Below are 22619 nucleotides of genomic sequence, written 5' to 3'. Positions count from 1 at the left end.
ATCGTGCATGCAGATTTTTGTTGAGTTAAAACTGATTGATTAAAGTTAGACCATATTTTATACCGAAACTGAATGTTTAAAATCAATGGAGACCCAATCTATCTTTAGCTTACATTCGGGGCAAACCTAAGCTCCAAGCTGATCTGGTTCCAGCAGCATAATGAGTAACGTGACCTTTGACCCGGTCCGGTCTGAACTCTGGGCTCAACGAGGTGACCTGCAGATCTGAGCGGTTTTCCAGGCTTCAGCAAAAACAAATCTGCATCCAGAGATTTACGGACAGTAAGCACGAGCCGTAAACTCAATTCTATGTTTACCTGGAAGTCAGTTTTCTTGGTGTTCAGCAGCACTTTGAATGATTTGCAAACGTCTACCAGACTCCACCGTGCAGGTAATAGAAGCATTAATGTGTTTTTCTAAATCTTGTTTCAACACAAAGATGCCCGCCTGAGAATTTAGTTACAGCTTTTGACTTAGACTAGCTCCTCCAACCTGCACCTTTACTGTCTTCTTTTGTTTCTTCCAGTTTTTGTTTTTTTTATTTTGAAGTGAAACGTGTCCAAACTTCCTGTTTTCGCGCCACTTAATTGATGCAGCTCTTGCAGCAGAATTCCTTGAATGTGCGCGAGGCCGCTCCAGAGGCTCGTCGCTTTGTGCCAGCGACACCAGGTGACGCGCAACGAGCCCGAGAGGCAAATCCCAGCCTGCTGTAGAGCTGTAACAAAGGAAATCTTTAGATTCTGCATCTTCAAGGAGGTGCAAGTCAATCTGAGCTAAACAACAAGGTGGTATTTGCATATAATCAGAATAATAAGAGGCAGGCAGGTTGTGGGATTTCTAAATTGCAAAGGCAGCTGATGTGTGCCAGTTTAGAGACTTACCTGGAGCCTCAGGTGGGCCCAGAGCCAACACGGACAGACCTGACGTTAATGTGCTTACAAGACTATTGAGTTAAAAGAAAAAGTGGACAAAATCTGCGCCGCATGAGCCCCTCTGTCATCATAATTGCACACAATAAGGTAAAAATGTGGACTTTACGCACACAATATTAACGATTCTACATAAAACAAAGCGTTTCTACAAGAATGTGAGGATGATAAATGCTCAGCAGCAGAGTCCACACCGCAAATCATCATATTTACTCACATCACAGCATCAGCTTATTATTATTAAACTACCAGAACTGTGCCTTACACGTCTTTTTTAATAACTAAACTGACCTAATTTCTGAATAACCTGCTGCACCCTCTATTCTACTCACTCTCCTTGGAGACTGTTTGTTTTACGCACGGATTTTGGTTGCCAACTATCCGCCACCAGGTGATTCCACTCAGGTGTGGCTGGTTGGACAGATTCTCAAAGCAATCATAACCGCCTAATTAAGCAAATTAATCGCTTTATTATACAATATTAGAAAAAAAACCGCACATAGAAATCCAGACTGTCGTTTGGCGATTTGGAGAATTTTACGCACAGTGTCGCCAAAAACAAAACAAAACAAAACAAAAAAAACGGTCTTCTGCTGCGGATTCGTGCACGAGTCGCACGTGTCCATGCGTGTGCATGTGTGTGTGTTAGTGTGTGTCTGTTTTAGTGTAAAAGGCATAATCCTTTCTCCCGCGCGCTTGGAAAAGCTTCTTCTGTGGCAGATTAATGGCGCAGCTTCAACCATCTGTTCCACGAGCGGCTCCAGTCACAGCAGCAGACAGCCGCCTCTCCTGCGTCTCTTTATGAGTCCTTTGTGTCTTTATGAATCAGATCCGCAGCATGTAAACACGCCGCGCAGCTTCAGCGCTGCACGTTTCTGAGAAAGACCCTTATTACGGTTACGCACGACAGTTTCATCATTTCTTATAATGCGAACATCAAAAAAAAAAAAAAAATAAAAATCCGTGATTTTTTTGGGGGGGGATGTCGGTGTAGATTCTCAGTCATCCAGGTCACTGTGTACCTAACAGCTCTGGTAAAAAGCAGCAGAACGTTTCTTTTTTGAAGATATTTCACTTGGATGAGAAGTGAAACATCTTTAAAAAAAAATAAGTTTAGTTGTTTTTTTCGCCTCCTCAATGTCAGCTTACACTGTAAAAAGTCAATCTGAGCTGCAGTTGAAGTAAACAGAGTCTCATTTATATTTCTGCACTGTAAAAAAAATGATTTTTAACACTTTTAAACTGCAATTTTTAAAAATATTTACTGTTATATTACAGATTTTTCCCCCCATTTTGTTGAATAACAGACAAGAACTACTAAAGTCACACAGAAAAGTGTTAATTTACATGTTAGTCCTTAAAATAAATTTTAAAAAATGTCCACATGAAAAGTCTGTATCCTACAAACTCTAATTTGCTCTTTCACAACGTTTGACTGTAAAATTACACATTAACTGCATTTAAAGGAGCAAAAACTCAATTATTTTACAGATTTGGTTTTTTGAAAGAAAAGGGTTAAATTAAGCAGTAAAAAATGGTAAAGAACCTTTTTTAACTGTTAGTATACAGACTTCCCCTGTTTCACCTAATTACAGATATTTGGTAAAATCACAGAAAAAAGTCACAATTTACAGATTGACTGTAAAAACAAATGTAAATACTGATTTAATTAAACTTACTGACTTTAACTGTATCTAAATCTACCAAAAATCTAATTATTTTACAGATATTTGATATTATTTTCACAGTTTTTCAACATTACAGTGTTGCACCATTTTGTTTTTTTAATGTTTTTTCCTGGCAATGCTACTCATCTCATAGTTCCTCATAGTTGAAGAGCAATACATGCTGCTGGCTTTAAAGTTTAACTGGAAGGTTTTCTGAGATGTAAATATGTGGAAATGTGCACAATACCACATGAAAAGAACCCAAAAGCTAACAAAAGCTTAAAATATAAACTTAATTCTATGTGAAATAAGTGTTTTTTTATTCTCACATTCAATATTCCTTTCATCCAGTTAATCAGAAACACTTTGCAGCTGATGGTTTAGTTTTTTAAGCAAAATCTGTCAACCACGTTTCAGGTTACTTACAGTTTATTCACATTGTTTGCAGAAGTTTAACCTGTGCTTCCCATTTTATAGATTCATTTTGTTAAAGGTCCTGCTCTGTTCTTAAAGGTGTGAATCTCAGTTGTGAAATATGAACTGTCTGAGGTTTGAATATGGCACAAATATTAAAAACCATCGTCCTTTTTGTTTCTGAAACTGCATAAATAACATGGTTCATGTGTCATATTTACATGTGCCCAGTGAGAACGCTATTGCATTCTCGTTTCATCAAGTTTCAGAAAAAGCTGAAGGGACTTTTGTGGTTCTTATTTCGGCGAGGGGGGGATTCCCAAAATGTGCTGCGTAATTAACCGATCCTCGGTTTATTCAGCTGCTCCTCCTAAAGAGTGAAGTTCCACGTTTCAAGAGGAACCGGCTTTCATTTCACTGAAGCCTGTTTTGGAAACTGCACCAACAAAGCTCGTTTTATAATCACAGAGCTGCGCAACTTTCGCTTTCTGTCGGTTCCAAAAAAAGAAAAAAGAAAGAAAGAAAAGAAAAGAAAAGAAAAAAAGAAAACGCTGACCGTTTCGCGCCATTAAACTTCCACCACACCGCCCGTCTGTCTCACCTGGACGAGCTCACCTGCACGGTGAGTCTGCGGCGTTAATATCTGACTGTTTGGGAAACTTTATGGAAGCATGCGCCAACCTTTGAGCCAAACGCATGACCGCCTGCCAGGAAAGGCGACGCGCTGCGCTTCCACCGCTAGAGGATACTGTTGACTTTGATAAGAGTTTGGAGCCGGATTATTTTAATGCAATCTAAAGGGGTTTTCTCAAGAGCTGCTTGGAAGGGGGAAAAATAAAGGGCGGAAAAGCCCGAAAAGTCATAAATTATTGACTTTTTGGGCTTATTTACGCGCATATGCGGCTGGTTATAATGAGGAAGAGGCCAGACTTGGTTCTTTCCACTTCCTTAAAAGTATGTTGACTTTTATAGATGTTAGGAGAAGAGATAGTTTATGTTTCTGTTCATATATTATAAAAACTAAAAGCTACAGATGGAGGAAAAATCCGAGCTGCAGCATCAAATAAATGCCTGTAATCACTACAAAAACCAGTTTGTATGGAGTCTAGCAGAAGTAGCTCCACATTATGTTTGCTCCTCATTATTTATGACTTTTTCTATTGTTTAAGGAAGTTTGCATTTCATTGCCCACACTGTAAAATGTGACAAATACAACCTGTGTAATCTTGATTAATTGCACCATGTTGAAGTGGAACCGTGATGCAATCTTGCACCGTTTTTACAGATCCTGACCTTTTGCATCACATCTTGCACATACTTCTTTTTTTAAACTCTTCTTTGTATATTCAAAAATTGAGGAAACTGGGAACTGCAGGATCAAATAAGTGCCTACAAACAGTCAGAGTTACTATGTTTTAATGTAGTTTTATCATATCTAGCAACAGCTGTGTCACAATGCTGTTTTTCCTCCATTTTTTTTCTAGTTTTTAAAGCATTTTTTAAATTTTCTGTCTTGTTTTCACACGGCTTTATGGATCGCTGGGGAATCTCCTGAGTCATGATCACTTGAATAAATGCATGATGAAAACATTGCACTGTTTTTGCACATTTGCACCATAAATGCTGCACATGCTTCAGCTTTTCCTCTTCTTTGCATATTCAACACATCATAAAATAGGAGCTGCAGGATCAGATAACGGCCTGTAAACACTTGAAGGTGACAGTTTTCAGTCTGTTTTATCAAGTCAGGCAGCGACAGCATCACAATCTCTTCACTATTCTCTGTACTTTTAAAGAATATCTTTTTAAATCATGTCTTGTTGTGAAACAGTCGTTATGTATTTGCACTGCGATGAATAAAACCTCTTGAATCTTGATTATTTGCTCTGTATTACAGTCAACATGTGACACATCTTGACCTTTTGCACCATAAATATTGCAACTTTTTTTTCCTTTGCACTCTTCTTTGCAGATTCAAAAAGTGGAAGCTGCAGCTTCTAATAACTTAAAAATGAAAACAGCAGTTTGACAATCAAGTAAAAAAAATCAAGTTTTACTTTAAGGATTTTTTGTTTTTTGTATCATAAGTTGTTTCTGTACAGCCTTACAGATCACTGGCCGCTTTGCACAGCAACAAATAAAACCTCTTGAATCTTAAATAAGCGCAATCTTGCGCTGGTTTTGCACATTTTGCACCAACAATATTGCGCCTTCTTCCTTTGTTTTGCACTCTTCTTTGTCTCTTCATTGTTTGGGAGCAGAGTGATGAAGTGCATCCTGTAACTTGTTTACTGCTGCACACGACGACAAAAGAATGTCCCCCCTTTTTGATGAATATTTGCACGTTTATTTAATTAATTGTAAAAGCGCCGTGACGCTCGGGCTGCAGTTTTTTTTTTCCCATCCTGCTGTGCGCTCCGTGTCGACTGAACTTCGCTTTACCCCCCTCCTCCTCCCCTATTTATAACAGCGCTGAGGAAATATTTGTTGCCGCCGCTGCGCTGAAAGGTCAATGAAGGAGTTGGCTTGGAAATATCTGTAGATGTTTTTTTGGACATGCGCAGACGGGAGATGCCATATTGGAACGGGGGCAGCAGCTGAAAGACGTCGCTCGCTCGCGCTGCTTTGCTCGGGCTCACGCGAACGAGGAGGAGGAGGAAGAAAAAAAAAAAAAACGCACACACACACCGGAGGGGGGTCTCGAGACGGAGAGAGACGGAGACCCACGGGAGGAGAGAGAGAGAAAAAAAACTTGGCCAGGTAAGACAGGTGACGGTTCCCGGTAGAGCAGCTCTGAACGCACGGAGGTTTTTGTTGTGTGTTTTTTGTTGTTGTTACGCGTCGTTATTTCTTGTCGAAGGAATAAACAACCGGAGAGTTTATTTGTTTTTCCCACGAAGTGCTCGCGAGGCGGTTTCCGTGGAGAAATCGGTCACGCTCGCGAGCTCCAACTTGCTCAAAAAAAGAAGTGTGTCTCGCGGAGAGAGGACGCTGCTGTCTCGTGGCGCTGCCGGTAATTAAAAAACAACAACAACAACAAGAAAAAAAACAAAAACGAGGTTTTTTGGTTGTTTTTCTGTTTTTTTGTTTGTCATGTTTGTTGCTGATATTAACGGGGGGAAACGTGGATTTTAACGCCGTTTTCGAACGTCGTTTTTGTTTCTGTTTGATGCGAACTTCTGTAAATTATCCTTTTATCGCTACGTGACTCATGTTGGGATTTTTTTCAATTTCCCGTCGTCACCCCTTTTAGGTGCGTCAAACCAGAAAAAAACAAAAAACAAAAAAAATCGGAAAATACCGGACACTGCCAAAATGTCAAACCACTTTCAACATGGCGGTGTTCGCAAGAAAGCTGAGGGAAAACTGCGCCTTAAAAATCTTTGAACGAGGAAAAAATAAAACGCCGGCACCTAACGCGCCCGGTTCGGTTTCTTTTGATGGACACACGAGAGGTGCAATCAATTAAATCCGAAGTGTGCATTTGGCGATTCCGTGGGAGTTTTTTTCCGCTGCAGTTTTGAGTGTGCAAAGTACATGACCGGAGTGGCAGCCTGCTGCCTGCTGCTGCTGCTGCTGCTGCTCGGCTACACCCCTCACTGCTTCATCTTCCTTATGTGCACTTAACGTTTCCTCTTTCACTTTTATCAAGACACGCTGAGCCTCATTCGATCACATTTGTGCAGTTTTATCCAATTACGCACGCGTCTACTACACGTTTTTCCTTTAATTTTGCGTAAAAAGCTCCCGATGGCACAATCTGGAGCAGCATTACGCACGTAATTGGGTTATCTGCTTCGCGTTATTCCACAGGATTCCTCCATCACGTTAAACACATAAAGAAGAATATGATGTAACCGTGCTATTAGACTTCGTCTTGCAAAAGCATTGGCATAAAGGTAAAAGATCTGTTTTCTCTACTGTGGCTGCACGTTATTGATTGTTTTGCTTCTCCTCCCCGTTTTCCCTTTAATTTTGCGCTAAATGGGACAATCTGGAGCACAATTACGCACATAATTGGTAATCTGCTTTGGCAGATTCCACACTATTCCTCCTTAAATCCATAGCAAAGAATATGAAATAATCATGCTTCTAGACTTTTTTCCAAGCTCCAAAGAGCTCTGCATTGGGGGAAATGTGCACTTTTTAAGGGAAAAAATGCAAAAAAAAAATGGGCAAAAGTGTAAAATATCTGATGCTTTCCCTTCAGTTATTGATTCTTTTGCTTCTCCTCCACATTTCTCCTTTAATTGTGCGCTAAATGGCACAATCTAGGGCACAATTACGCACATAATTGGGTTATCTGCTTATTCCACAAGATGCTGATGAATATGAATCCATCATGCTTTTAGACTTTTTTTTTTCTAGCTGCAAAGATCTCTGCGAAAAGGGTGGAAAAATGTAAAAAATGGGCATAAAAGTAAAATCTTTAATGTGTTTTCTTCACTGTGGCTGCAGGTTATTGATTGTTTTAAAAGGAACCATCCAACAGGCTTTTTTTTTTTTTCAAATTGTGTTTCTTTTTTTTGGATAAGGCATTGTATGTAAATGCTCTTGTGTTTCTTCACAAAGGCAAATCACATGTTCTGTGCTAATGAGAGGCAAAGATAGAGAAGGAAGGTCACTGTGCAGGAATATTGATTCTTTTTCTTTCTGTTGTTGGCAAACTAACTCTAAGGCTGTATTTGAATAAGGGGAGGACTCACGCAAATATCACAGGCACGAGAGCTGCAGGTTTTGTCGGACGTGTTAGGCGAGTGCGTTTCCAGTCGCTGGTGTTGGAATAAGAAAAGCTCCGAGGCTGTGAGGTGTGTTTTTGCTTTTTTTTTTTGCAGTTTGCTGTTTACTCTCCATCATTTTAGCTGATCTCAGTGAGCATCAGGGCTGTTTAAGTTGGGCAGAAAACACACTGAGTGCATTGTGTCTATATTATAACAAGAGCTGGAAACAGAGGACAGATTGTTTAAGCAACAACTCCGGGATGGGTCTAAAAAGAGGAGAACCTAATAGGGAGTAATGCAATAAAACCAAAGCCCATGCAGTAGTAGTTAATCTCCTAAATCCCCCATTAAATCTTTAGCATGGATGGGTTTAGAGAAAGGCAGGAGGACAACACGTGGATGCTCAGCTCCCCATCGGGGGCTAATCAATTAAAGAAAAAAAAATCTGAGACAACGGGGGCACAAATGTTTGAGATTAACCAGTTTAATCCCCCGGTGCCCCAATCTGGGCTGTTTCCTCCAGGACGCTGCAGGCCAGTAAAGCTTCATCAAGTGCAAGCTGCTGCTGCTCCAAAAAAAAAAAAAAGAAAAAAAAAGTCTGCAAAAAATCAAACAGTTGACATTGTGAAGCCTGAGGAAGGTTTTCTGTCCCTCGGGGTGATAAAAACTGGTTGAACTAGTGGGGAACCAAATTAAAACTTGACATGCTCTCACAAGGAGGTGGAAAGATTATTTAAATCAAGCCGATGCAATCGATTGCGCTGTTAGTAAAGTTTCCGTTTGTGAACTTCACAGCTGCAGAAACTGGCTAAAAGCTCCGTTTTATGCTATACGCACATAAATGCGGGTTTGTGTCCAATGAGAACATTCTTTGAGCCCTCAGGGAGCTGCATTAGCTTGATAGAAAAAAAAAAAAAAAAAAGAGTCCAATATGTGACCTTTTAAATTCCAGAGGATATCCAAAAGTTTGCAAAGATAATAAATAATGTCTGGGTGAATTTAGGGAAATGAGCAATGCAGCCTGTAAGTACTTCAACAGTGACACATATCCTGTTTTTTTGGCTCCGATTTCCAGCAAACTGGATTTGAAATACAACAACTTTGAGCTTTAATGCTCGGAGGAGTTTCACATCGGTACGGAGCTCGTTTCTAACACATGTTGCCTCTGATTTCTACACGTTCCATTCAAAATAGTTGAAAATCCTCTGAACTCTAAGCAGTTTCTGGGCAACTTTTTAACTCACTGTAGCTTGTTTTTCACTGCAATATAAAGTCCTGCACCTCTTTGGAAACACAACAACTATGGCTAGAAGTAGAGAGGACTCAGATATGGGTTTTGTGCAGAGTGACAAAGTTAAGAAGCCATAAATCATAAAAAAAAAAAAAAGTTGAATTTCTTTGTTTATTTTGCAATAATTGGACAAAAATCTGGAACCAACATGTCCAACATTTCTCCAAGTGCTCACAGATGTTCCCGGCACTGGAAGGAGAAATGGTGACTCTATTTACTTGAGTTTTTTTAATTGGCTTCCACGCTTGTTTCTCTCTGCTCTGTGTGAACACTGCCTGCAGTTCAACCGAGGAGACCTCTTGACTGTTGGTGACAGCGAAGTCACTAATGGCTTCATTGTGGTGCAGAAAAGTGCAGAATTTTTAGTTTTTTACAGAATCTGTTGGAGCAAACAGTTTGTTTTGGGCATTTTTTTAAAAAACAAGGCATGTAGACTAAACTGATTTTGGTGACGTGTATCGATTTTAGGTCGACTGAACCCTTAGAAAGTTGAGAATCGGACAGTTTCTGGCTCTGATTTTGGTAATTTTGTAAAGACAACACTTGTAGGTTTTTGGAGTTCAGAGGCTTAAAGCTTTTTAATCAGCCACATTTTATGTTTTCAAGTTCAGAGCCTATGTGAGAGCCCCCAAAAAACCTTAAGCTACACTGTAAAACTTGCATTTGGGCTGTAATTTGTAATCGTTTATTGAATAATCCTCATATCTTGTGTGGCCGAATGGCCGAAAACACTAAAAATATCTAATATCTGATGATATAAAGTAGAAACAAAGCAGCAAATTGCCTCATTTGAGAAGCTGAAGCAAGTTTCTCTTGATAAACGACCTGCTGCTGATCAATAGTTTGATTAATCTATTGCTTGTTTGTGCTCAATAGAAGAATAATGTTTCAAAGCGCTTGTAAATGTGACACTGCTGCACGGAGAAGTGAGAAAAGCTGCCACTTAGGGGGAATTTTAAGGGAAAAACCAGGTTGAAGAGCTGCTGTGAACTCCTCCTCCCACTACTTGATAGCAGTGTTTGAGTGCACTTTGATGACTTTTAATGAGCGCTGTGGAGGGCTGACGGCAGCGATGTTTCAGCGCTGCTTCGGCAGCGACAGAGGAGGGAGGAGGGAGAGAGAGAAGGGCAGCGAGCGGCGTCATGTGAGCCAAATTAGCTCAGCGTGCTGTTTACGCAATGGATGTATGCTGGAGCCACTGTGGGCCGTCGGTGGGGGGAGCGTCAGTGAGGGTGGTGGGGGGATGTTGCGCTCTCCCCGGGTGGCTGTGGAGACTGTCACAGCCTTTGTACTGGAGCCTCACAGTCCTGCAAACTCACACAGGAGCCCCAGTGTTTTCTGTGCGTTTCTGTATTTTTGGGGGGAGAATCTGTTTTCATCTGTTCGTCCGAGGATGGCCGCCTCACCTCATCACGGAGCTCCTCCTGTTGGGATGCCGGTTCTGGAGGCTGCCGGCCTGAGCTCGGAGTTGTTGTTTTTTGCGTCTTGATTGAGGAGCGCTGTGTGACGGCGGCGCTAATTGCCAGTTTGATGAAAGTGGGTGGAAGTCGGTGAGTGAGTCACTGGTGATGTGACTGCATGACCGAGGACAACCACCAGGCAAGTGACAAACATGATCTGTTGTTGTGAAGACGATGGATTTTTCTTTCTTTTTTTAGCGTATTGTTGTGTTGAATATTTGGAGCCACTTTGGGGCATATTGGTGTATTTCCCCCCCACAATGTTTCTGTTTTGTGTTATTTTTGGGGGTTTACAACTTGAAATGTCATCATTTTTTTCTCATTAACCTTCAGAACATGAAGCAGTTTGTTGGTGTTTTTTTTTTGCTTCTGTCACATTTTTGGACTCATTTTAAACTGTAATGGCTCTATGGAAGCAGAAGGAGTGTGCAATGCCACAAAGTTATAATGCCAACAAATTCATTTCTTTGATTATTCAACAAAAAAATCCAAACCTGGAATCAAGATACACATTTTTCCAGGTGCACATGGTGTTGCCAACACTGGAAAACAACATAACAGTGGCTCTTTTAGGATATTAGGGTATTTTACTGCTATTATTTCTCTACAAACTCTGCGTTTTTCTCTCTACTGCATGTTTCACCGTGTTGAATGTATCCTTCAACATCTTCCTCCTCTGTTTACTGTTTTTGAGCCCTTTGCCTTATTGATCAGGTCTCTCCGATTTGTTTCCATGCACGTCTCCTGTCTGCTTTGTGAAGTTCAGCCAAAAAAAAACTCCGGGAATTTTTGCCATGTCACTGTTGGTTACAGCTGAGTCATTAATGGCCCCGGGGTTGTGCTGAAGAGGGCGGATTTTTTTCATTTTTACAGAATCTGGTTACTGCAGACAGTTTATTTTTAGCCGCATTTTGAAAAGAAATATCACAACTTTAAGCCTAGATTTGTTTTTAGCGTAACCTCACGTCACACCAGATTAGCTCACAGATATTGGAAAGTTGGAAAAAAGGTTGATATATCTTCCTGTTTTTTTAGTTTCCTGCGCTGATAAATGTAAATTTCTATTTTTTTTTTAAAGATAACATGCTTGTCAAACCCATGCTGGCATCCAGAGGGTTAATACTTCTTTATGACAGTCGCTCTAACTTATTTGTACAACTTCAGTGATACGGTACAATGATTAATAATCAGTTGATCATTTGTCAGCTGAAAGTCCCCGTTTGCAGCTTCTCCATTTTGAGGATTTGCGTGGTTTTTAAAAAAAAGTTTTCTGTCATTGTAAACTGAATATTTATGGGTTCTGGATCACTGGTTGGACTCTGGGTTAGCAGAGTGGGCTTTTTTTTTTTTTTTTTTTTTACTATTTTGTGACTCTTTATAGCTCAAAATTTGATTCAGTTAATTGAGAAATGGTCCGCAGGTTAATCAAGAATGAAGATAATTGCAGCTCAAAACGTGCCGACAAACTAGAAGTAAAGTTTAAAATATCATCTGCTAACTGCTATACACTGATATCGAGATGCTTTAAGGTCCACCAGTGACTATCTGCATCGTAATTAGTCAGAGTTACATGGTGCATGTAAAAGTTTGTTTTCTTTTAAACATCCAGATCAATATTTTTACATATAAACAAGCAGTGCAACATTGTAATGTGTAGAAGTTGTCTAGCTGGAGCCAACTTGCCCCGCTTGTCGGGCTTTTTAACTGAGTTTTAAACAACCAAACAAATAAGGGGATTAACGTATTAATATATGTATAGAAAACAACAGGAAAAGTAAACACACACATAAGCCAGTCGGTTGCGATTCAGTTTGAGCTCTGTGAGACGAAACGCAACTAAGAACTGGTTTGGTGTCTCTGCCTGATTCATTGTTATATATGACATCATTAGATCATTCTAGTTAAGCATCAGTGTGTCAGCAGCAGGTTGCTGTTGGAGCTGCTGCTGCAGGTTTGGACTGCTTCATATCCAGCTTCAGACACAAGAATAAATCTGAGGTGTGGTCGGGTGATTAATGGGAGTTAAAAGAAAGACTCGAGCAAGTTCTGATGCACTAATCTGGTTTTCTCTAATCTTTGATTTTTGCAAGTTATTGGCTCGTCCATTAGTTGTTGGAGGATGCATCCAGCATGGTGAAACATCTTTCTAGAACTGGTGTGTAGAGAAGTTAGAATATCTACAGTCCGGTATTGTTAACACCAGTAAACTCCTGCACAAGCATCGTCCAGTTTTTTCATTTTACGTTTAACAAGTCATCAAAAAAAATTCAACTTTTTGGGGCGATTCCAACTTTGTTATGCTGCACTCAAGACATTTCTGAGTTCTCTCTACATCTGGTCATGGTTGTGCTGCTTCTGAAGAGGGGCAGGACTTTAAATTGCAGCGAAAAATGAGCCAACTGTGAGTAAAAATGTGGAATTGCCCAAAAAACTGCTTGGAGTTCAGACAAAAACCAATCTGAATCCATATTAATAAACTACCTGTTGGTTTGTTCAAGACATCTTTTCACAAATAACCCATTTCCAAATGACACCAGTAGTAAAACTGAGTGTGTTTAACGTGTCACAATCACATATTTCCACTTTAATCCTCCACATTAAGCTGAGCTGCAACAATTATTCATCAACTAGTTTAGCAATTATTTTTTTAAGGAAAAAAAAATCATCTGATTCCACCTAAATGTGAATATTTTCTGGTTTCTTTCCTTTTCTATGGCAGTAAACTGACATTTGAGGACGTTATCGTGAGCTTTTGGAAACACTGATTGGCGCTTGTTACCGTTTTCTAAACCAAACAACTTGATTAATCGAGAAAACAAAAGACAGATTAACCGACAGTGAGAATAATAGTCAGCTGCGGCTCTAATATCCAGCGACGGCGTCATTACGCTGCAACTTCTGTGTGATTATCTCTCTCGCGGCTGCCTGAATGCATATTTTCTCGTCGGAGTTAATTTGCTGGCCAGTTGCCTTGCTCGTGTCATTCCAGTTTTTCTACTTTGTTTGCCTCTGATTGGTTATCTGATGGAGTTTTGCTGTGGTATGCAAATGCAGGCAGCCGGCAGACAGTATGCATGCAGAATATCGCAGAGTTCAGGCTGGGGAGGCAGCGGACGGTCTGCAGACAAAAGAACAGGTTTTTTTTTTTTTTAACGCTCGGCTTTAATGATGCTGGGAAGCCGTCTGAGAAAAGTCTCCGAGGGTTTCACCGCTGCAGAGGTTTAGGTCTGGAAATCCCCGGAGATCAGCTGACTTTTCCTTGAATCTTGTGTTTATTAAGTTCTGGTTTTCGGAGGTGGCACAATTTCATTTTTGCCCACGGTTGCTGTTCGAACTAACCACCCACTTCTTCTTTTTGTTTATTCTAAAGAAACCGAAAACACAAAGGGCATCATTTCCTGTCAGCCAAATGATTTTTCCAAGGAAATTTGCGCAACAGTGGGTGTTCAAGCTCCGTCAGAGCTCCGATGAAGTATCTTGTTTGAAATCGTTGTTCGGTTTGCTGGCTGCCTGTTTCCTGGGAGTATCGTGGACTTTTTAATGGACGTTATTTGATAAATCAGAGCGGTGATTGGATTTCTTCTTTTCTGCTGCAGGGTTGTCGAGGAAAGCCAGAGATGCAGTGAAGGAGGATTGAAACGGCTCAGGTCAAAGGCTAAAGGGGAAGGATGCAGTCTCGTGCTCAGGAGCAGCCGTTGGCCCTCACCGTGGTGATGCCACGCTGTCCGACCAATGGGAAAGAAGAAGAGGTGAACACAGGTGAGACCCTTTTTAAAAAAATAAAAAATCCTAAATGTGGCCGGGCTGGTTTCATGAAGGTGCCTGCATCAGATCCACAGATTGGTGTGGGAGATATAGATTGGATGGCAATGCATACGAGGAATCTTATGTGACTCATCATAGAGAGACAACTTTTGGATTTGTTTGCATCTCATTTCATTCTTTACAGAAAATCCTCTAATTGTTTCTTTACTACGCTGCTTTGATTCTCTTTAGGCTGTTTTGTTGCCAAGTTTTGCAGTAGACGCCTCTCACTAGTCTGTTTTTGCTTTGGTTTAATCCTTTGAACCTAAAATCAGTTGGGAGAGTTTAAAAAATCAGCATAATGAGACCATTTATCAGAGAAAGAACAAACCAAGAATTTTCAGGGTTCAAGGCTCATATTGGATGTGCTATTCCGTCGGGAAACAAAATCTAAACTTAAAATCGTGACGTTTCGTTAAACTCACTTGATTCTACATGTCTCATTTAAAAAAAAAATTGTCATAAATAAAACATTTGCTTGAAGCAGATTGTGTAAAAAACAAAATAAAATTGCCCTCCTCTGCACAGTTGTGAAGCCATTAGTGACTCAGCGGCAACCGACGGGTTGTCACATGACAAAAATTCACAGAACAGATTGGAAATAAATTAATAAAAGTAAAAATGATAATAAGAAAATAAAATTACTAATAATAGCAGGGAAAAAGCAGAGCCACCATGTTTTTCCAGTGTTGGTAACATCTGTAGACATTTGGAAAAACATTGAATATGTTGATTCAACTTTAATCTCTATTCAACTTTATTTTTCTCTGTTTTTCTGATTTATGGCATCATAACTGTGTCATAATGCACAACAACCATTTCTGAGTTCTGTCTCCTTCTAGCCATGATTGTGCAGTTTCCATAGAAGTGTGGGATTAAGAAATGAGTGTGGAAAAATGTGACAGGACCAAAGAAAACGCCCAGAAACTGCTTGGAGTTCAGAGAGTTAAAATCTCGTCACTTCGTGCTGTTTTTAGGATGTTGGATGTAATGTTTCCACGCTGTCAGTGCGGTATCTGTATAGTAGAATGTTTTCATACAGTTTGAAAAAGTCTGACCTGTAAATTGGTTGAACACAAAAAATAAGTTTAATCGAGTTTAGTTGCATAAGAATGGAATTTTGTGGGGTTGGCATTAGCATATTGTATGATTTTCTGTTATTATAAAATGGTAAAGTATGTTTATTGTTGTGTATATGGTTTGTATATGACAATAACTATCTAGTTCATGGCTCATATCATCAGGAGCCTTCTGCTCTACCATCTCTTATGCGCTCAAAACTTCTTTGTCAGAATATACTGGCATTTAAAATGGTGTCTGTGGAATTTTTTTTGCTTAATATCTCAAATATTTTCCGAGATTTATTTTTAAAAACTGCCTGTCGACCCACTTTTGCCACATTTTTTTCACACGTTGAAATTTTAGTCTGAATCTCAGAAACTGTTAAAGATAAAAATTTCACAGTTTTTTTTTTTAATAATCATATCACTGATTCAGAATCTGTAATATTGGACAAGCAGATCAAACGATCTCTGAATGTGGGTGAGTTGAAATATGAGAAAAAAAATTGAATCTGGCATGAAAAGTCCCATCTTTGCGCTCATAACAAAAAAATGAGATTTCAGAAGCTACCTGGTGATATTTCCTGAACTATATGGAGCTATAATCCAAAACTTGTAGAAAACCATTGTGGAATACGGAACTAATTACATATAGTAAACCAAAAAAAATCATAAATATCGTTAAGAAGATTTCCCAGAGAAATCAGAGACAGACGATTATTTAAAAGGGAAGTACAGTCGTGACTCGATAATCCGACACTAGATGTAAAACCTTCTTTATTGTCGGATAGCAAGGCTGTCGGATTGTCAAGACGAAGGTCGAGATACAAGGAGGGCTTGATGCTTGAACGGCCACTACCACCCCGGGGAGCGCTGTGACGGGGTGGAAGTGGTCAGAACGCACAGGCAGTACTTGGCTGCTGATGCCAGTTTAGTCAGCGGTCACAGTTCTGTTTCTACCATCAGTGGCGGCGGCAGCGGAGGGAGAATACCACCACAACCATGGCGATTACATTGTAAATGTGCTGGCTTCGGTTGGACAACTACTTAAAAAAAAACTTTAAATTGCAAGATACGCTCCACCGTTACCATCCATGTTTACTTCCATAAACACTGAGCATGCTCGCTGCGTGTGACGTCGTCGTGTCCTCTTCTGTGCATGCGGGACACTTTTGGGTCGTATGAAGTTCACACAGCAGATCACATACAAGTCGTATTTAACTGGCCAAGGCTGTCGGCATGTTAAGGCTGTTTTTAATGGGTTCTGTTCGTTTTTTTATAAAACCTGTCGGATAGTAAGGTTTTCAGATTGTTAAGGGTCGGATTATTGAGTCACGACTGTACCCACATACGTCATATGGAATTCCTACAGATGTGGAGGTAACTCTGCTTTTTAGCCTCTTATTTGTTTGTAGTCGTGCAGAATTATTACAAGCTGTTCCAATTTAGCGTGACTTGTTTGGTCAAGACACAAGAGAAAACAAATGCTGTTTGGATTTATAAGAAACAAACATTTTAAAAAAAAGAGAAGCTGTAAGCGTGTGAGGTGACATTACAATCTATTTAAAATAAACTCCATGAAAACATCGGCTTCCCACCGTCTCCTCTCATTACACGGAGCAGGTTCGGTCGCACACTGTGAACACTGAGGAGTCTCTGGAGACGCAACACACACCGACACAGTTCACACACACACACACACACAGAAACACAACGGAGGAAAAAACTGACACGTAATACCTCAAATGCATCAGCCTCCCTCAGGCAAAGTGAACAATTCTCACCTTCAGGAGAAACATTAGTGACTTTATGTAAGACGACTTGCAGCCTGCTGCGAACACAAACCTCCGCTCCACATCATTTCCCTCCCAGTTTAGTGTTTTGGTACGATCGGCCTCATTTACAAGACGTTACACCTCCGTTTTTAGCTGCTACCCGCATAAATAAAATGCACTTTTGGCCTCCGGCGCGTCACTGCTGGTGACTTATTTATATTTTTTCTGTGTTTGTTCTGATGCAGATTCCATGGAGGACGAGGCGGAGTTCAGCTGGGAGGAGTACATGGAGGAGACGGGGGCCGCCGCCGCCCCCCACACCACCTTCAAGCATGTGAGTGTGTGATCTCACTTAAACCCCGTCCCCGGGTGATCCTTTAAACACAGCCTCATAGATAAGTAGCATATGCAGAGATCCTTTAATGACACATTAACCGGGGCAGCGCTGCGCTAATGCCGCTAACGCACTCGGTTTTGCCTTTTTGTTTCCCCGTGACGCACAAGTTGTTGGACGACCTTTGCCGATTTGTTTTTTTTCGCGCTGTTATCGGCGACTGCTGAGAGAAAACAATACGGAGGATACAAATAAGCATCTCAGTGATGGGGGTTATTAAAGATGATTTAGTGAAAGTGGAATAAAACCGCTAAGGCTGTTAAGACACTTTTCTGAGGCGCATATTTAAGTTTCATTATCCCTCATCATCCCCAGACTTTACGACTTCCTCTCGCTCAAGCAGTGTTGAAATTCATTATAATGATATTAGGAAATTATATATACAAATACCGTATCAGGACTAAGCAACATGATGGATGCCAGGTTTTTTTTTTTCCCTAATTGTAAACCTGCTGAATCCCAGGCAGTTTCTGTGTGTTATGTTGTTCCAGCCAAATTTTTACTCACTGTGGGTTCATTTTTCACTGTAATATAAAGTCCAGCACCTCTGTGGAAACAGAACAACCAGGACTAGAAGTACAGAGAACTCAATATGTGTTCTGTGCAGTAGACGGGGTTATAAAGCTGTAAATCGTGCCAAAAATTATTTTAAAAAAGCAGAAAATTGAAAAAAAAAGTGCCCACAAGTGTTACCAATACAGGAAAACAAAACAAGAAACATGTGGCTCTACATACTCTATGTATTTTACTACCTACATTTTTAATTAGTTTCCATCCTTTTTCTATATACTCTGAGTAAACACTGCCTGCAGTTCAGCCGAGAAGTCCCTGAATTGTTTTCATGTGATTGTTGGTCAGAGCTGAGACCACTAAAAGCTTCACAGTTGTGCTTTGGGTGCAGAATTGGTAGTTTTTTTAAGACCATAATTAAAGCAAACTTGATTTTTGGGGAGTTTTTAAACATACAGATGCAAAATAAAGTGATTTTGGTCAAATATCATGATTTAAAGCTTAGATTTGTTTAAGCTTTCTGACAGAACGGCGCATCAAGTGAATAAATGTGCAACTCTTTCTCTCAAGACGCTTTTATGGATCCTGCTGCTGTTTGTTGCTGCGTTATTTAATAAACTCAGAGGGAAAATTCCTACAAACAACTGGAAGCAGCAAACTAAACTGGTTAACATTTTGTCAAAGCTCAAACTAAATGATATAATAATTGACTCTGACCTGCTACAGACTCTTCATTGCTCTAAAGTTGTATTTCAACAGAGTTTATGACAAATAAGGAACTGAAGATCAAAGAGAAAATGGCAAAACTCACCATACATAAAAGGTGTTTTGTCCTCTCTGTGACGTTTAGGGACCAATACTGGTGCTGAAATGTAGGAAAAACACTGTGTTCAGACTTTGTTTTGCGTGCAGAGAAAGTCTCTCTGCCCTAAAAGAACATTTTATTTTAAACGAAGCACAGCTTTTGAGGCTTTTTTCCCATTTTTCGTGAGGTTAATTTAGGCAGAGTGAGAGCTGGCAACCCTTCTTCAAACCTGTTTGGAAATAAGAGCTTCCCTAATCAAGGTCAGAGTGACACAGACTGTTAAACTCACGGATTTTCCAAAAGTGGAAACACCTCGCGGAGGGCGAGGAGGTGGAGGAGGAAGGTGCTTTTTTTGGCAGCGACTCCCCGGGCCAGCTGTGTGTCTGCTGGGATTCACTGGGCTGAAACTCATATCTGATAGCAGAGTGAGGCGAAGCGAAGTCCAGACGGACAGACAGTCGCAGTCCAGGTCAGCTGAGGGGTCAGTTAAGCTGCATGTTGCCATCACCGACTGTGCGGCCTGTTTAACCTGTCAAGCTCACCTGCTTCATGTCTGCCGCCTCGTGTCCGTCTCACACACACACATGCAGAGAAACGCTGCATTTACATCCTGGCTTCAGCTGAAATGTTCTCGTTCGGTATCTGATAGCTGCTGCTGTATGTTAACAAGAGCATGCGGGCTAACTGAATTATGTTTTCTTTTTTCTCTCTCTTGCAAAAACTACATTGAATCAGCTAATTAGTTTTCCACTAAATGTTGTTGTTCTTCAGGCAAAGCTCAGCGGAACTGCTGTGGAAGCAGAATGATGATGAATTTACTTCCCAAGGCAAAGCTGAATATGCCTGAATGTACTCATAATGACTAGATGGGAATTAGACTCTTTTTTTTCCTGCTTAGAAAACAACAAAGGCTCACAGGGAAGCGGTTTCTCTTTGAGGACTATAAAGTATTCAATGCAGTGTCGGATTTTAAGTTCAAGTTTCCTATTTGAAATCAGTTTTATTTGTAATTTCTCCTTTTTTTTCAGCTACTTAAAAAAACTAAAAAACTAAAACTACATTATTTATTAGAGCCAGTAACTATAAAAGCAGAGAGAATTGCTGAATTTTCCAACAATCCTTGAACTACTCACAGCGTAAGACTGAACCAAACCAAAGCTTAAAACCGGGATATTTCTACAAAAATCACTTTATTCTATGACTAATTTAAAAATTCGTCAAAAATCAACTGTTTGCTTTATTCAGCTTTTGCAAAAAACAAAAAATTCTGCATTTCTCAGCGCAACCGGAAACACATTCATGACTCAGCTGCAAAAAACTGTAAAGTGACAAAAATTCTGGGACTTTCTGGCTGAACTGCAGGATGTGTTTACACAGAGCAGAGAGGGAATAAATTAAAAATGTAAATAAGTAGTAAAACATCTATAATATTTAGAGTCACAGTTTTTCCCTCAGTGACGCTAACACCTCTGGGCACTTATGTACATGCTGATCCAGGTTTTTTACATTTTTATAAAATAAACAATTGAAGAAATGTCGCTTACATTTTGTGTTACGCTGCATAAAGACATTTCTGAGTTCCCTCTCCTTCTAGTCATGGTTGTGTTGTTTCCATAGAGGTGCAGGACTTTTATCTTGCAGGGAAAAATGAGCCCACAAATGAGACAGGAGCAAAGAAACGCCCAGAAATGTCTTGGAGTTCAAAAGGGCACTCCACCAATTTTACGTCAGCTCACACAGACTGCGTCGTAAAAAAGTCGTGTTATGAAATCGGTTGTACAATATCTGCTGCGTGCCTTGTGTTAGAACATACTGAAGTAGTGTCATCTGAGTTAAATCAGCTTGTGTTTAGAGGCAACAAGTGTTTAACAGAAGCCTGAAGCGTTGGAACACGACGATACGGAATATAAATGATGCTGTCAGACAGTGTGGAGTCGGATTATTATTATTTAACAGCTGTGGCCGGAGGCGCTAAGTCTTCCTTAACTTTTCATTCAAGGCCATTAAGAAACGGAAGAAGCTCAATGAAAACACGGAGATTTGCTTGTTTGTTTTTTGTAATGCCTTTAAAAAATGAAGTTTAAGCTACCAGACACAATCTTTATCCCTTTATTGTTCAGATTTTTTATATTACCTCCATCTAATGATTGACTGGGGGAGTGTGTGTAGGTTTTTCTGGTGTGTAAGTGCTGTGGGGGTTTTGTTTAATCATACCGTCTTATTTGTATCTTCTACCTTGAATATGAATTTGTTTTCTGTATTTACCGTTGTTCCGACTTGCCGAGGGACTGCAGACGGAAATTAGCTCGTAGCTAAATGCGGTACAATGCTCCTCTTATCCGGTGAGATTAATGTTTTTGTTCATGGTCGCCGACAAATAAATAAACTCAACCGGTCGGCGGAGGCATTAAACCACGAGGTGGTAATTTTAGTTAATTTTAAAGCTACTTGAGGAAAACTGGGCTTCACGAGGGTTTAGGAGAACGATGCGTTTGAGAAATTAAGACTCAGAAAAACAGATTAAGTGAACGAAGACGTGAAATAAAGTATTGTGTTGGTGCCTAAACTCAGCGCTGAAAGGTGTTTGTTGTGTTTCTCTGCCACCATCGGTGTGGATTTTGCTTTTGCTTTGTGGCTTTCTGTATTTAAGTTCTTCTAATTGAATTCCAGTGGATTTTTGTTTGCTAATTTTGAAACTTTTCCAGACCACAGACTGCATCCAGATGTTTGACAACGTCTTGTTAGCGTAGCTGTAGGACTTAGCATCGGTGCTGAGAGCTGTGATGCACCACGATTACATAAAAATTAATGAATAGAAATTAATACTGATGCCTAATGAGTAATATTGGATCGCTGTTTCTTATTTCATGGGATTTTTGATGTAATGGATATGTAATTTTAAAAAAACCCAAAGTGTTTGAATGCTGATTTGAACAACTGCCATGGCGATGGTTGGCACTAAAAAATTTGGGTCAACGCTGAATATATACAATTAACCCCCGGACGCGAAGCAGTTTCTGAACTGTGGGCCCATTTTTCTGGGCCATAAAGTCCTGCACCTCTAAGGAAACAACACAACCATGAGTAGAAGTCGAGGAAAGATGTCTTATGTGCAGGATGACACAGTTACAATGACAAATATTTTTTTAAAATTAAAAAAAGTAAAGCTAAACTTCTTTATCGGCCCTAAAAATATTATTATTTTCCCAAATGCCCACAGGTGTTACTAATACTGAAGAAGAATGGGGGCTCCACATACCACAGCTAAATTACAGTTTTCATTTTTACATTAGAATTGATTTTGCACATCAACTAGAACGATGTTTCACCGTGCTGAATGTATCTTCCAACAACTTCCTGACAACTTGCTCCTCTGGATACCATATTCGAGCCATGCTGCATATACTTCATAGATCAAATACTTTGCCCTCAGTCTCTCTGATTTGCTGTATTTGTCTCCTCTGGGCTCGGTGTAAACACTGGCTGCAGCTCAGCCGAGTAGAATCTGTGTCACGTGGCTGCTGAGTCAGTCGTGGCTCCTCGCTTACACCTAGTCGAGGTTTTGTTTCAGGATGTGGTGTGAGCGGTTGTTTTATTTTTTTGTACGAGACACGTAGAACAAAGTTATTTTGATAAAACATTCTGATTTTAGGCTCAGATTTGGGTAATTTTCCTGACAGAGCTGCACATTATTAGTTCGGTGGCCGTCAGGAAGTTGAAGATTCTTGATAAATGGTGTGATTTTGGTCATTGTAAATAAAAGTTTGAATGTATTTTTAAGACAACAT

At 40.1% G+C, this 22619-nt stretch overlaps 1 protein-coding gene across 4 annotated transcripts in view; it reads left to right on the top strand.

Moving 5' to 3' along the window:
• The first annotated feature begins 5595 nt into the window (after positions 1-5595).
• Positions 5596-22619, top strand: part of sfmbt2 (Scm like with four mbt domains 2) — a 63975-nt gene continuing 46951 nt past the window's right edge. For 2 of the 4 annotated variants that reach the window (XM_008305274.1, XM_008305271.1), the window contains exons 1-2: positions 13950-14241; positions 17368-17456. In XM_008305274.1, the coding sequence (XP_008303496.1) occupies positions 14151-14241; positions 17368-17456 (180 nt within the window). In that variant the 5' untranslated portion in view covers positions 13950-14150. Of the gene's footprint in view, positions 5771-13898; positions 13921-13949; positions 14242-17367; positions 17457-22619 lie in introns of those variants that run through there. The other 2 variants (XM_008305272.1, XM_008305273.1) reach the window with 2 other exon arrangements.

Source organism: Stegastes partitus, unplaced genomic scaffold (assembly GCF_000690725.1).
Source record: "Stegastes partitus isolate 25-593 unplaced genomic scaffold, Stegastes_partitus-1.0.2 Scaffold2458, whole genome shotgun sequence".
In the NCBI taxonomy this organism is placed as follows: Eukaryota; Metazoa; Chordata; class Actinopteri; family Pomacentridae; genus Stegastes; species Stegastes partitus.
This window is presented reverse-complemented; position numbering and strand designations above follow the sequence as displayed.